Raw genomic sequence first — 16,626 nt, forward strand, 5'->3', positions numbered from 1 at the left:
CTAGTTGAAATTCCCCCACATTTATTTGTTTTGTCAGAAAGTGAACATATTTAACGGTTGGACTTGGCGACTCTCTCCAACTCGTCCTTCTTCTTGATGGCATAGGAGTTAGAAGAACCCTGGAAAAGCAACCCAAAAGAAAAGTTCAGAACATCTGAGGCAGAAAGACACAAACCAGGCTGAATATGGTCTAATTTCAAGCTCTGAGTCACCTTGGCTGCATTGATCAGCTCATCAGCCAAACACTCAGCGATGGTCTTGATGTTCCTGAAAGCAGCTTCTCTTGCTCCTGTGCACAACAGCCAGATGGCCTGAAGACAGAAGAAAGTTTCAGATTAAAGGCCTGAGAGAATCACGGGTCGGTTTCAGTTGAGGTAAAACATGCGGCGTTGGCGTCGTGTGTCTGAGTTGGTGATTGACTGGGCCACAAATGGACTGCAGTCAATGAATAAGCAAAGACATTTTCTCTCTGAGCGCTCTAGCACACCGGGACAACGGATCATATCCAGACGTGACTCTAGCCTCATTTTCCATGGATTTAAAAGAAAAAAGAATGAAACTTTTCTACCTGGTTGACTCTGCGGAGGGGCGACACGTCCACAGCCTGCCTCCTGACGGTACCGGCGCGTCCGATACGGGTGGAGTCCTCACGAGGTCCACTGTTGATGATGGCGTTGACCAACACCTGGAGAGGATTCTGGAAGCAAATATGGAAACAGAAGATTTAAAATTTTAAATACAACCTGGAGAAAACGTCAACCAAACCCTCAGAAGCTTTTTCATACTTCCTCTGAGTTTGTTTTGTACAAGTTAAAAAATATATATTTTATATGTCGGCAAAATAGGAGCCTTTATGTCATAATGTTTTTCTTTTTGCCTTCAAGCTGCATCATTTCTTCAGTGACCAGGCTAAGATACAACCTGCATCACCTTTGCTTTCTCTGCCAACGTCTCCACTAAAAGTTAAAGTCTCTTATTCAGTAGTGGATTGGAGTCAAATTTGAAACATATTTTTCCATTTGGAGAGATTTGAAGATATTTCTATTTCCATACATAGTCTTTAATTTTCCTGTTAAGATAAATGTGGCATCAAATAAAACACATTCATTAATTCGTGCACTTGTTCTTTCAGTGTGAGGTTTTCCAGGTTCCATATTTAATGTTAATGTTGGAATTTGGATACCAATTTGGAAAAGTGACTCAAAAACTGATAACTTTAGAAAATTATAGAAAAAAACATAAAAAAAAAAAAAGACAAAGGATGACAGGTTGGGCACATGAATGATGGAGGGATTGATGGATGCTTTATTATTTCATTTTCATTGTGCTTTTAGTGGTTAAACTAAAATCCCTCAATTTTCATACGTTAAGTAGAAAACAAAGCAGTTTTTTCAAAAAAAATATTTCACTATAAATTTAAGATACTTTCACCAATCAGGCTTTAAATAAACAACCTGGAAAAATCTTCAATGAATAAAGAAATGACACCAAACTGAAAACTAAAGCCTAGAAATACAAATCTTTCTGTACAACAGTTTCCTTTTGAATTCATCCAGACATTTAACTTGTTTAACCCAAATTTTCGAAATCTTTTGAGCAGCTATTCAAGAAAATGTTAAAACATTTGAGTTTTGGAAACTTTTGACAATAAATGACAGAAGGATGCAGGAGATGGTCAGAGTAAAGTTACTGGATTTGATCATATTTGATATCAAAATTAACACACAGACAATGGAACAGATAATGTCTGGAAATAGTTGTTTTTAGTTTTTCCATACTCATCCAGACATAGAAAATATATTTATATCCAGACTGGAGGATCCCTGTGAGTAGTTGGCATTAAAAACATGGAAGTGGAGCAAAAAAAAAAAAAAGAAAGAAAACATTGCTCCATGATCTATGAACCACATAAACCCAGAGTCGGCTCTCACCAGACTGAGACACACAATAGACCATCTAATATTTAGAAATCAAAGACTACTGTTAGATCATAGAAACACTTCACTGCTTTAATCTCAAACTAGAGGACAAAAACTCCATTAAACCCAGAATCATCTGGTCATTTCTGACTTCATGAGACAGTACCTCTCCAGTCAGCAGATGGATGATCTCGAAGGCGTGCTTGACGATGCGCACGGTCATCAGCTTCTTGCCGTTGTTCCGTCCGTGCATCATCATAGAGTTGGTCAGACGCTCCACAATGGGACACTGGGCCTTCCTGAAACGCTTGGCGGCGTAACGTCCTCCAGAGTGTGGCAGGTACTTGGCATACTTCTCTTTCACAGCAATGTAATCCTGCAGCAAACAGAGATGCCTTTAAAAGCTGCAGCTCATTCAAACATGTGCAGCGTCGTTCGGGTGGGCGGTGTATCTCAGCTGGTGATTAGCTGGGCCACGAGAGACTACAGCCAATGAATAGGCAGAGATCTGTTCCTCTACGAGAGCTCTAGCACGCCAGGGCAACAGGCGAATACCCAGACGTGACTCTAGCCTCGCTTAGCGTTAGCTGATGAGTGACGTTCTGACGTCTACCTGCAGGGAGATGTCGTTGATCTGGACGTCATCGGTGCTCCACTTGCCAAAGAGCTTGATCTCCGGAGTCTCAGCCACGGCTGGGGCAGTCTCCCAGTCAGTCACTGAGGACGCAGAGAAAATTTTACTTTACAGACACAAAACTCCACCGTGATTTTAAATAAAAAGTCTTACTACGGTTCCTACAAACGTCATAACAAAATTCAACATTGAATAGTTGCAAATCCCCTTTAGACACATTAAAAAGTATAAATAAATTGCCAAGAATTTATTTAGACATCATGGTTTGAATATGGATGAATATAAAACCTTCAGAGAATATGGATGACTATTCATAAACATCCATATATGAGTGGATGTATATGGATTCATTTTTCAACCAATTTATTCTTCGACAAATTGGTTGAAGAATAGATTTAAAAATATATATGTGAAAAACAAGAAGACTGATGGATGGACAGAGGAATATATACACATTATTTCACAAGATGCAAGAGTTTTAATTTTCTTATTCACAACTCAAATAGTTTCCACACCTTAAAATGTATAAAAGGTCAAATGTCATACCAACACATCACTACAGGAATTTTAAACAAATGTAAGGTGGTAGATAATCAAATAAAATGTTTATAATGCTACACTTTTTAATTAATTTAAAACAACAGATGTGAAATTTACCTGGCAGGACTAAGAAAAACCTTTTAAAAAACCCATCATAGATGCACATGATTCTTGGTTGAAAAACAAACCAAACGAGTCATCAAAATAACTGATTAACTTCGATTCATTATTTTCTTAAAGAGAAATTGTCAAAAAATCATCAGCTTCGTAAGATTTCTCTTCATTATTACCAACAGACTTTCCAAGACGAACACAAAATACACTGTATGTAAACAGTGTATTTTGTAATTAAAGTAATTATTCAAATTACTTTAATTTCAACAGATCGGACCTCATATTGAATCTGAATCCCTAAAAGCTAAACAGATTTCAGAAGAAGGCCGCAGCAGAAGCCCGTTTAACTTTCACAACTGAGGTGTTAGAAACTGTCCAAAACGTGCTGCGGTTCATTATATTGAGCCAGTGTTTTTGTCTCACAACTAAACAGCAATAGTGTAGGAACGGGTATAAGTAGAGTATTTGACAAAATAGTGAACTAAATGTGACGTTCAAAAGCCAGAACGGCTCAACGTGCCGCAGACACACGTGCTAACAGGTTAGCCATATGCTAAAGCGGAACGGTCAAGATAAATAAAACCACCGTCAGGGAACATTATCCCACACTGAGTTAATGTATCGATAAAAGCTGCTCAGAAAAACTATCAAATGTTAGTTTCGACTTGTTATTGTGGCAAATAAGGCAAAAATAAATTGAATTCTTAACTCACTTGTTTCTGCCGCTCCGAACCACACTTCTCAGAGACGGAAAAGGGCCTTTCCGTGGCGCCGCGGACGGATATCCGGTGATGAGGTCGCAAAGCATGATGGGAAATGTTGTTTGTTAATACATAGCTATTGACGATCTTTAAGCTGAGCTATTTGCCATAAAAGTAATAGGAATTTAAATACAGCGATGTATATTTAGGAATTTGATCAACACCAATTTTTAAAAGTTTATTTCTTTCTGTTTTATAGAAAGAAATGCATTTTTGCTTATAAAAATATACATTTTATTCACCTATTTTACCTATTTTAATAGTAAAATAGTTGACTTTTTATTAGATTATTATATTTTTATAAATATTTTGACTTTATTGTCATATAACTTATTCTTATCCATCCATTTTCTACACACCTTTTGCCCCTAATGGGGTCAGGAGGGTTGCTGGTGCCCATCCCCAGCTACGTTCTGGGCGAGAGGCGGGGTCACCCTGGACAGGTCGCCAGTCTGTCGCAGGGCAAACTTATTCTTATAAATATTTTTTAATAGGTAAAATATTGAGAAATCCATTTCTGGAACATATTAAGCTTTATTTCATAGGGAAAATATAAAAAACAATTAATTTTGCTTAATAAAATAACATGGAACCTAATTTTAAACAGGTAAAACATATTTTAAGATATTTTTAATATTTCTAACCCTTTTATTGGTGATGGCTTCATGCAATACATGATTCTCCATTAAATCACAAAATTAAAAAAAATTTAATAATGTGACATGTGAATGATCATTCTTCCGATTTATACATCAGGTTTCCTCTGCTTAGAGATCCAGAAGATAACTGGACAAAGACAAAATAAAACCAACTTGTATGTTCAAAAGTATTTATTGAGAAAATGTCAGCTTTTAGTTTCTTTTTATTTGCAGGACAACACTGTAGAAACTTCCAAAATAGTCATTCTAGTTTTAAAAAGGTTCCTTATTTACAGTAACTGGTTGTAAAAGCAGAACAAATTAACACAGAGGGTGTCCTTCAAACTCGTTAGTTATGGGTTTCTTGTAATAAATGACACACACAAAAAAAATAACAAAAAAATTTAAGCAGCTAAAACACATTTGAAAGCAACCCTTGTTCATTGAGTTCCCTTCTCGCTCCATGTGCAATCCATGCTTTGATAATTCACTTCCTGTCTACACACATTAACAAACACATTTCTGTTTCCCTTCTTTTGATAAATACACATGAATAAAACATGTTTCAGAATCAGCAAACATAAAAATCTAACCAGACTAGGGAAAAAAAGTGTATCCCTTTTCTATTAAATATGAAAACCAGTGAAATGCCGGAGCCATCTAAATGTGATGGAGGGTAACAAATACCACATAATACAGTTCTGATCAGACAGTTATGCACTAATCACTTGTCATGGACATTAATGCGTCATTTTAGGCTTTAATGGTTTACTTGAATGACTTTGTCTGGGTGGATTGGTGCTAAAAGTTTCAATGTTTCAATCTTGTTTGTTAGAAACAAGATGCACAATATTGGATTTATTGCAGATTTTCTGCAATTTACACAGGATCAAAGTTATAAAGGCTCAAATATATAAATTTATCTCCAGAAATTGGATTAATGGATGTCCTTTAGCTAACTGAACCTCTACTTTTGAACTCTTTTCAAGGAGCTCATTTAAATTTGTTGATTTGACATTTCCTGAAACACCAGCCTCACCATTCAAAGTCCATCCATCCATCCATTTTCTATACACCATTGTCCCCAAAAAAACAGTCTAAATTGATTCTACCAATTCTGTCAAAGAGAACAGACAAATAACCAACAGGAAGCTATTTTAGAAGCATATTGAAGTCAGTTCATCTGTAACTTGCCTAAATTTGTGCATCCATTTGTTTTTTTTAATGTGTTGTTTCCATTGCATCTTGTTCAGATAAACGTTTGCACTTGCATGAGGAGAAGATTGTAGATGTCTGACCAGAACTGTAAGCTTTTGGTGGATCGGTAACTCATCACTACCTGACTGGCCACTTTACACTTATACCTATATAATGTAATTTATTTATTTTTAGCACCATCACTGAAGGCAGTGTGTCAAAGCACTTTGGACATGAAACACTGAGGCATGTAAGGAAAAAAACATTTAAGGCTTAATCCACTAAAGCAGAAAGAGAACACGTCTAGAGTACTGCATGAATCTGAGGAAAAACCCTGATACTGGTGATCAGATCTTTCATGCACAATGATAATAAAAGGTTAATAAAGGTCTGGATCTGGTTAAAATTATATAAATGTCTGCACTAGATGAGCAGGGCAGTAATCATCTGCCAAGCTGACAGCAGGTCGTTCAGGCACGGTCGGGTTTGCATGGTGTCTTTGAGATACGCTAATATAACACATTACTATACGCAACAATAAAATGGCTATTGACCCTTTACATGTGACGTCACGCTCTCCAGAACTCCGTCATGACGGACATCAAAAAACAACCAATGAGCTCATTTAAAGTTAGTCTAAAAACAGACATCTGTAGCCTAATATTACTTTTGTCTAGTTGATTTCATTTTAAAATGGTAATAGGCTGCTGCATCAACTTGTCATAACTTTTAACGAGGAAAGATATGGCGCCGATGGATAGCGGTTCTCGTTATGATTAACAGCTGCTAATAATAATGACTGGCATCTCTTGGTGTAGCCGCGGATTTGTATCGACACTTTTTTCACAAGGTAAGAAGATTAACGTTCATTCACTTTCTAAGTAAATATGATTAGAAAGATATCAAATATCGCATTATGGCGAAGCTAAGCGTCTAACCGTTGGTAACCATGGAGACAGTGCCGCACCGTCATGTATCCTAGCATGTATGAAAAAAAAAACTTATTAGCATCTCGTCTTTTATACGTTTTGTATGTCCGTTTCAAGGGGAAACGCATCTTACGACACAGCGACATAAATCATGGCATAAATCATGTGGTGTGAATTCAGCCTAAGTTGATAATTTTATAAACACGCCAGGAGGAAGGAGGTAAGCTAGTTGTTTCTAACTTTTGTAAACCGCCGTTTTTGAGCCTCAACTAGGTGTGTTACGTTCACAGACAAATTAGCTCGACACGAACAAGTAGAAAACGCGAATAAAACAAAACAACTTTGGAAAAGAACTTCAGTCGCTGTGTTCAACACTCCCGTCCCCTCACTTCCGATGTCCATCATGGCGCCTCGAATAGTGACGTAGTTGCAAAGGGTCAACACAAACTAAAAAAGGTGCAAACATCAGCTGTAAAGCTTGTAATCTTTTAAAGGCAGACTGCACAGGATGTATAAACACAAATTCATAACTTGTGGTGGAAATTTATCAACCCCTCCCACAATTCAGCCTTTTGTTCAGCCAGAATCTGCTGAGTGGTTTTATCTGTAACTCCACTCATAAATTACACTTAACAGGTGCAACTAATGGAGTTATGTGCTTTGCAGGAACTGTTTGTTTGTGCAGATTGAAAAACAACCCCATTGTCGTATTATATTTGATATTTTTTAACAATCAGAGTTTAATCTGTAGAAATGACCAGATACATAGCTGGAATAGTCCCTTATAGTTCAATTTAGTTTCACAATCCCTTAAATTTCCAGTGTTGTTCTGAATTTTAGAATAAATTTTATAGATTTACAAGGGGAAACCCATTTCATAACTAAAGCAACAATAATTTCATAATGCATATCAAAACCATGCATGAACTTCATGGTTTACTTTTTTTCATAAATCTCAATCTTGCTATTTTTTGAGACATCAAATCACTTTAAATGATTTAACTAAAAAAAGAAAAAACTTTAGCACATAAACTTATGGGTTTTGTTCAACTGTGACAATACATTTCAAAGTTATCACTTAAAAAAAAGTTTAATATTATGGGGTTAGTGTTATAAGTATCATCTCTAGCAAAGCCACTGGAGGTATAAAAATGAAAATTAGTTATATTAGTAGTGGGAAGCCTGAAGGAAGTCAATAAAAACCTTAAGAAAATGGTTATTAGACACAACATTGTGACTGGTGTATCTCTACTCAAGTAAATTTTTAAGCAGCCAACAAAACCTGATTCCAATTTAAGAACCAAAATAAAACAAATTCAAAATATTTTGCAAATCGAGCATTTTTTATGACAAAATGTTAAAAATTTAAAACAAACCAACTTCGCTGAACTGCATTCAGTCTCTTTTCCAGCCTGAAGATACTGAAGAGACGCTTTGATATATTTTAGAAAATGGTTTTCTTTAAAATGCCTGCAGGTTGAATTTTTAGTTTTCTTAACTCAGTAATAGCATTTACTCTGAGAAGTGATTAACTCTTTCAGTTCTGGATCATTTTTCTGCTCATCCCTGCTCTTACCAATAATTTAAATCCATTTTATGTGGGTTTACAACTTTTTGAGTTCAACAGAAAACAATAAAATGTCAGAAAAAAACAATAATTTTTGAATTTTACATGTAAAATTTGGGTGCTTTTGTTGCACTTTGTTTTAAAGGGAGGTAAAAAGTTACTTGCAGTATCTTTAAAACAAAGTTCTCTTCTCATCACTGGAGCCTTACTAGGAGAGCAAACAAATACATTTACAACTTCTTTAAATATGAGCATAAATAAAGATTTCTCATTTGCCAAAGCAAAACCTTACTGAGAAAGAAGACATAAATCCTGCAATTGCTGTTTGATATCTGACTCAAACGGTCAGTCATCAGAGATTCCTGGATTGTAACATGATATGAGCTTAATAAACAGCAGAATATCGCTGTGTGTGTGAGTGTGTGTGTGGCTACACCAGCCACTTCTCGATGCATGAGTGGAACACTGTCTCATTCGAATGCCACCAGACGTGCTCGACGCCCGGAAACGTGCAGAAGAACAGGTCGCCGCGGGCCGCCAGCGTCTTCAGGCCAAAAACGTCTCTCAGATACAGCTGCAGGAAGAAAACACAGATTTTACTGCAGGTCTTCACTGCCAGAAACTTCACAAACCTCCAGACGTTTTTGAGTGCAGGATAGAAGAAACAACTCCGCTCTACAAACACAAATGCTTGTTTTGCTAAATTTTTGCAGTTTGAACACGTCTTCTGAGCTGAGTACACTACGCACAATCTGCGTTTAAAATCAAGATAGTAAGAAAGTACACTCTCATTTTAACATAATAAAAATGATTTGACAGTTAAAGAAAATATGGAAATCATGTCATTACTAATTAAAACACAGGAAAAATGAGAATAATGTATGAAAAGATTAAGAAAACCCATCAAGTTGCAATAACTTGTTCATCAGGTTCCTTTACATCACGTGTGTCAAACTCAAGGCTTGAGGGCCAAATCTGGCCCGCCGCAGCTTTTTATGTGGCCCTCTAGACTCCAAATTACATCAGTATGTCCCTCCAGTTTTTCACAAGTCTGCAAACATCACAAAACCAACAAATCTAAAAATTTTTCCTGATTTTACTGCAGATTTTCTCAAAACTGGTCAAAAACATTCAGTCTTTTGTTTGGTTTTGTTTTTCTTTATGCAAGTGCATGCATAAATATACATATGTATGTGTGTTGGATTCATAATAATCTTAAATAAAGAATGTAAAAAAAAAAAAAAAAACATTCAGTCTTACATAATGTCACGTTATAGTCGGTAATTGATACGGCGAATAATAAAACGTCACATTTAACGTCATACGTTAGCGCAAATATCCTAAATATTTCTTTCTAAATTGGCACCACAAAATCTGTAATTGTGATTGCAAACACTAAAACCATCACAAAATTCTGGAGGAACAACTACTTATTGATATTTTAACTGATTAATTGATTTTATCAATACATTTCGACAGAACCGGCCCTTTAAGAACATTCAGTGACCCAAAAAACCATTTTCAGCCCTTCATGGTTTGAATGACCCATTTCTGCAACTCTTAATATACAGCAAATAAATCCTTGACTAAGTAACTTCTCAGGTTCAAAACAGACCCAGATCATCACTCCTCCACTACCATGCTTGATAGTTAGTGCATGCTGTTTGTTTCCTCCAAACACAGTCCAGTGTTAAATGGCAAAACTTGACAAAAAGAAAACAAGCAACTCTGCAAACCTTTTTATTCCTCCCAAACCAGCTCAGTCCTTCCAGGAAGTTCCACATAATTAGATTTTTTTTTAACTTAATTTTGATAAACAATGCACATAAATCGCCTCTGTTTTTCATTTTAATTTGTTACTAAAGTATTTTGTAGACACATGTAAACTTTATCTAAATTATGACAGAGGGTTTCAGCAAAGTAACTGAAAAGAAAACCACAAAAACTCCTAAAATCATATCATAATTGAATAATATGTATCGATATTGGTGATACTGGTTGGTATCAAATTGATACCAAAATATTCAGCATCACAAACCTCTATTATTGAAACTTTACCCTTTATGCATTTCTTTGTTTAGTTTAGAATCTGCTTTATATTTTAGATTTAAAATTAAATTTATCTTACTATGTTAGACTTATTATAGCCGAAAACTTAAAACTCTCCACAGGGTGTCCATTATTTTGTACCATGACTTCAACACATTTAGAAATATAAAAATGTGAAGTTAACCATTACTATATTCAGCTGTTGCATAATAAAATTATAAAACTCATGTAAAGAGGAAGTATCAGAATTTGGGAGTTTTTTTAAATTAATAGTTTTGACACAAAAGAGTTTCAGATAGAAAACATATAGATTTCCAAACAAAAATGTTCCTTTTGATTACAGAAAACAGAAACAGAACCTCTGATCTGTCTAAATTAATCATCAGTGTCTTCCTTGTAATGTAAAGTTAGTTATATTCTTGAGTTTCAAGTCATTTTGGAAAACACAACCTCAACCAACAACGTCTGGAAGTTCCTGATAAATGGAAAACTGGCTGAATTTTGCATCTGATTTCTACTCACATCCTGGTGCTGGATCTCGATGACCGTCTCGTTGTCGTCATAAAATCCAAACTGACTGTAAAACATGAGAGACGGAGAGCGTGAGCATCACAAGAGAATCAGCAGATCTAAGGAAAACCCCATCATAAAAAAGAAACACTGTTAAATGTGTGAACTGAGCATAAACCATTGTTATGACCCTGGGAAAATATAAAACCTTCAGAGGAGATTTGATGTGTTTGCTTGGAAAACATGAGAAGAGAAGAAGTGGAGCACCAGGTTCTGCTTTTTCTAACCTACTTCTAGAAATGATCTCTGTGTTGTTTCTCAAACCAGCCGTGCTGTGAACTCACCTGGACTGCCAGGGGGTGATGACGCCGTCATCCGGGCCTCCAATCAGAACCAGCTTCTGGATCTTCAGGAAGTTCTCCTTCCATGCTGAAGGAGGACGTTTGACCCATTAAACAAAGAAATATGTGCCGAGGCCTGCAGGTTCATGAATTTCCATTTGCATGATTTCTCTATTTCTTCTTTTCTCGTTTTTTCTACCAAAAACTGGACGATAAAAGTCTTCAGTCTGGCTTTAGTCTCAACTAGTTTCTGTTGTTTTGTTCACTTATTTTGGATGAGCAAAATTTGTTATTGAGACAGGCCCATATGTCACCACCACAAATTGTACTCATATAAGAACAGCACTACTTCAACTTATTTTCACATAAATAAACCTGTTTCTAACCTGTTGAATTTGGGTTTGGTCTCTCGCTGTTAATCAAAGCCAGGTAGTCGCTGGTGTTCACATACAGGTCTCTGTGATGGGGGTCTGGAGACAGAAACAAGTTACATCCATGAGATTTTATTAATTTAGAATCTAAAAGGTTTACGGGGGATGAGAATTTCACAAAGTGAAATGTATTTCCACACATTTTTATTCAAATAAAAGTAAAAAGTAGCTGTTCAAGAAATTACTCATGTAAGAGCAAGACAGTATTTTACTCAAGTACTGAGTAACTGGTCAAATTATTAACCATTTAATATCTAAAAATTACACCGACAGACCTAAACGGGAAGTTAAGAGGAAATGTTAGTATTTTAAAGAACAAAAATCAATTTCAGTTTCTGTCAATATAAAACTTGTGACACTTTACCAAAAACTGCAGGCGTGTGTCTGTGTCTGGTGAATTTATGGTTACAACAGTGTGTAGAAAATCAAGAAATGTTACTCAAGAGTACAAATACTTCATAATAAGATTACTCAAGTAAAAGTAAAAAGTACAGTGTAGCAAAAAGCACTCCTAAAAGTTTGTTTTTCAAAAAGTTACTCAAGTAACTGTAATTGAGTAAAAGTAACTAGTTACTACGCACCGTTCCAGTAGTTGCAGATGGAGATCCTCTGACCGAACGCCGTGTAACAGAGGTGGAAGAGGTTTGACTTCACAAACTGAGGGAAGAGATACTTCAGGTAGTCTGTATCTGAGAGGAAATAAGAAGCAGAAGCCTTTAATCAGAGGTGAGCAGAAAACCCAGAAATTATACTCAGCGTCAAAGTAGCACTACTTCAAAAAATTGTTTTTATTCAAGTGAAAGTAAAAAGTGTCTGTCCAAGAAATTACTCAAGCAAGAGTGAAAAAGTAGTTGGTAAAAAGAGTAACTGATCAAAATATCAATCATTTAATATTTAAAAATTGCATTCCGATGGATTAAAATATAGTGATAAATGGACATTTTGGTATTTTAAGCAACAAAATAAAATTAGCCAACGGAAACATTTTCCCAAATCAATTTCTTTCAATATAAACCTTATGAAACTTTAACAAAAAGTGCAGCTCTGTCTGTTTATGATGAATTTCTGGTCGAAACATGTTTGTTCTCCATTCAGTGAAGTTACAGATTCCAGGAACTTTACCCAAATAATTCATCATATGAATATCATACAGGTAGAAATGACAGCGTAGTAAAAATACTCCTAAAAGAACTTTTTTTTTTTCAAACTCATAAACCTGTGTTTTGGAAAATGTTAGAATGTGCTCCTCAGCCCTTTTGTACTTTAGACTGTGTCTGCATGATGAAAACATGTGACTGCATGATTGTATCATGAGAATGGTCAAGCTCCTCTCCTATCTGGTGTTACTTCCCCAACCCAGGACTTATCTGGCCCCTTTAGAGACAAAGAGTAATTTCCTTAACAATAGACAAAAAGCAAGACCATTTGTGTTGGGCGCCACCGAGTCCCTGTTGCATAACAATCAGGGATTCACACCTATTGTCTAATCAAGTCTCTCTTCTCTGACCAGAACCCATAAAAGGAAGCCAGATCCACTGTTAGGCAGGCCAAACCCTTCTTTGACTCTGTACTTCCGTTCTCACCTTGCAAGGTTTTAATACATTTCTTATTTCTTCTAATCCAGACTCTTGTTAAAGTACTTTCTTCCGTGACACCTGTGACATTTGTAGTTATCACTTTTATATTAACGTCGCACACACCTCCATATTGCCCAGCCTGAGGCGCAGACAGAGAGATGAACGAGTGAACGTTGTGGTCGGGCAGAACGGAGAGGATCCCTCTGCAAACAAGTCCACCTAAAGTAACAAGAAAAGGAAAAACATTTACTTAATTTATTCATTACAAATAATTCACAATCAACAAACTTAACAGCAAAAATATGTCAGTCTTTCTGTAATGAGTCTATGTAATTTACAAGCTTCCCTTTGTGAAATTGAACTACATAAATATAGAAACTACTGATGAAATTCTAATTTAGTTAAAAAACACCAATATAAATCAGAGAAACTTAAAATCTAAACAGAAAAAAATTACATTTATGAGTCAAAACTTGGACAAACTCTTTTAGTAAAAGAAATCAAATTCTAATTTCTGCATGCTCGTTTCTAAATATGCATTTCTGAGAAAACACCTGATAAGAAAATTAGCAAAAAGTCTAAAGGACTAATCTGCTTCTGCATGTCTGTGATTGTTGGGAGTTTCCAGCAGAAATCCCAAACATCATAAAAAATGCATCCAGCAATAAACGCTGAGAGAGACTCTGACAGATTACAGTCAAATGTTTATGTAAGACCAGGCAGCAGAGCCCGGGTCGCATACCAGCATTTTCCTTTAGCCTTTCTTTGAGCTACTGTGTCATCTGCGTACTGTGTCATCTGCGGTTCAGGAATGTGCTCACCTTGAGAGTAACAGATGAAATGAACTCCATCTGCAGCGTTTTGCATTATTGGGTAAATGGCTGCCTTGAATCCATCCACCTGCTTCCACATGGGCTCCAAGCTGGCTCCTCTGTCGAAAAGGTCGATGACCGTCACATTGGTCCCAGGATGAGACTGCAGGACAGAAACAAAACCTCGTTTGGGGTTTGAAGGCACTTGAGGAAATATTGTGGAAGTTAAGATGAAGTGAAGCAGAAAATGTTTATATTTAGTTGGTTTTCTGGTTTCAGTTTGCAGCTACAAAGTAGGAAAAAAAGAGGAAGTACAGGTTGAAACCTTTTTGGTTTCACAAAAAGCCCACAAAATTTCCTTTTTTCTTAACCATTTCTACTTTTCTAATTTGTGAGTTTATAAATGTCTACTAGGATGTAGTATGAACTTATGAAAACACACAGGACAGAGCACATTTCATTGCCTTTACAACAATCTACATTTAAGTTCATTTACCTTTTGTACAAACTGCTCCAACTAATTTGTTTCTTCAGTTACTGACTTAGATATATCTTCTGTTACTACATTTTTATCCACTAGTATTTTAAATGACTGTTTTACACTTTGCGTTTTGTTCTTTTGTGTCCTACTGTAACATTAATTTCCCCTTTGTCTTTAGGCAATTAGGACAAAAATAACTTTAAATAAGAAGAAAATAATAATAATTAGAGATCAAATAAAGAAAAAAGGGACATGAATAACATATGCAAGAGAACTTAGAAAGTAAAAGAAAAATTAAACAAAACAAAAAATAGTCAAAACGGGAAATAATAATAGGTGTACAGAATTTATTGGATTTCTTTGAATAACTTGTTGGGCCACTTTATACCAGAAAAATCTGTTTTTAAATCTGTTTTGATGCTCTGATACTGAATAAATAGCAACATGTGGCGTATACGCCACAAACATTTTAAACATTTACTACACTTTTAAAAGCTACAGATTACCACTTGTATTTATAAAGTAATAATTTAAAACATACATGCTATACATATTGTCACATATGGTAAATTTAGTCTTCGAGGCATGCAGAATGTAAACAGAATAACTAATTTTGTCGTCTTTTTTACCCACTGACCTCATTAATGAACCGCTTTAAATTTTTAAAATCGTCTGAACTGTCGAACAATCCGTGGACGATGATCACCGGCTTGTACCCGACCACCGCAGCCCAGAGACACGCACCGAGCAGCGGCCACATGAGCCCGGCCACCCCGCTGACTCTCCTCCTGGTTCTAGCAAAAGATGGCCCCGCCATTGAAACTTAGATGTATTAAAAGTCCCTAAAATAATTCCCTCTGCATAAATAAGGACGCGTTGGGTAAAAGCAAAATAAAAAATATGTTTGTTTAGCTAATGGTGAGGTATCATCTTGAAGTTCGTTTGGTGTCCAGCTGTGGTCCAGATAAACCCACAGTTGGCGTTCCCTTTATAAATCTTATTTAACACACACTCTGTCCTCACATTCACATAAAAATACTCAGCTGCAGATCGACTTTCCTCATCTGTTTGTTCCGGTTTTAAATTAAAGGTGAAACGGCCGCTGCGAACGTCACTTCCGACCTCGACTCGTCCAATCAGTGCTAAGCGAAGCGACTCCTCCCGCATTTTGTTGCATCAAGTGGAGTTTCGATGTAAACAAAGCGCTTTTTGCTGTCCAATTTAACACGTCTCTGTCCGCATTCACATTTAAATCAGTTTATAAATCTCTTTTTAATACTCTTAGGGCCAATAACAGATATCACCAACATGATTCAGGTAAAAACTGCTTCTTTATTGGAAATAAATTACTTCTATTTGGTCGAATCAAATTCTGTAACTCAAATCCTCCAAGTATCTTCAAATTCCTCGTGAATGGTGATGTTGAACATCACTGAACAGATGATTTGTACATCAAATGCATGATTTGATGATCTACAAATCAAATCCGGAATGAGCCACAACATTTTACAGCTGAACAGAAGCAAAATTGAAAGATTGGAAGTTACAATCCAAAGATTGTTAGAGCTAGAAACTGGTGATCAGGCCACAAATCTGGGTGTGGTGATTGACTCAGTCGTGAACCTGCAGAGCCACATAAAGACAGCTGCAAAGTCAGCCTTATATCACCTATACCACAAATCTTGGACAAATGTCCATAAAATAGCTGAAACGCTGAGTTCATTTAAGTCGAAAGTTTCCAATGATGCAAGTGGAACATTGATTAGCATATTTTATGTATATGTTTATAATTCTGATGATGATATTTGACAAAAAATAATAGTACACTAAATTTACCTTATTTTAGTAAAGCTAAGTAGTTTAATTTTTGTAGAAAAGGAATCTGTAAATCATTGTTGATCCAAAAATATAAACAAGGTGTTGAACAGTTGTCATATTAAATGACATGTAAATATTTTCTAAAGCTGTTCTTTTGGGTTTATTTCTTCTTTTTTCAAGATTTGTCAGCAAATGTTGGGCAGTGCTTGTTAATTTTAGCAAAGTGTAATCAATGAAAACAGGAACATTGTTAATACAAATCTCAAATAGTGAATTTGCTACAGTTTTGAATTGTGGATCAAAGGGTA

At 35.9% G+C, this 16,626-nt stretch overlaps 2 protein-coding genes and 2 non-coding genes across 4 annotated transcripts; all 4 read right to left on the bottom strand.

Annotated features, from left to right (window-relative positions):
• Positions 1 to 4: 4 nt before the first annotated feature.
• rps5 (ribosomal protein S5) lies at positions 5 to 4,004 on the bottom strand. Its single transcript, XM_044138121.1, has 6 exons — positions 3,921 to 4,004; positions 2,533 to 2,636; positions 2,086 to 2,295; positions 569 to 697; positions 213 to 311; positions 5 to 119 (listed from the first exon to the last, which is right to left on the bottom strand). Coding segments are annotated over exons 1-6 (612 nt in total). The 5' UTR covers positions 3,922 to 4,004; the 3' UTR covers positions 5 to 50.
• On the bottom strand, positions 396 to 528 carry LOC122844295. The gene has a single exon (XR_006372858.1). It is a non-coding gene; the product is annotated as a small nucleolar RNA SNORA3/SNORA45 family (small nucleolar RNA).
• LOC122844294 lies at positions 2,364 to 2,497 on the bottom strand. Its single transcript, XR_006372857.1, has one exon. It is a non-coding gene; the product is annotated as a small nucleolar RNA SNORA3/SNORA45 family (small nucleolar RNA).
• An 808-nt stretch (positions 4,005 to 4,812) lies between the features above and the next one.
• ppt2b (palmitoyl-protein thioesterase 2b) lies at positions 4,813 to 15,586 on the bottom strand. Its single transcript, XM_044138122.1, has 8 exons — positions 15,138 to 15,586; positions 14,029 to 14,182; positions 13,331 to 13,426; positions 12,212 to 12,319; positions 11,586 to 11,669; positions 11,203 to 11,287; positions 10,871 to 10,925; positions 4,813 to 8,873 (listed from the first exon to the last, which is right to left on the bottom strand). The coding sequence occupies exons 1-8, from the start codon at positions 15,315 to 15,317 to the stop codon at positions 8,730 to 8,732; spliced, it is 906 nt and encodes a 301-aa protein (XP_043994057.1). The 5' UTR covers positions 15,318 to 15,586; the 3' UTR covers positions 4,813 to 8,729.
• Positions 15,587 to 16,626: the final 1,040 nt, after the last annotated feature.

This window comes from Gambusia affinis, linkage group LG14, assembly GCF_019740435.1.
Source record: "Gambusia affinis linkage group LG14, SWU_Gaff_1.0, whole genome shotgun sequence".
NCBI classification, from domain to species: Eukaryota; Metazoa; Chordata; class Actinopteri; order Cyprinodontiformes; family Poeciliidae; genus Gambusia; species Gambusia affinis.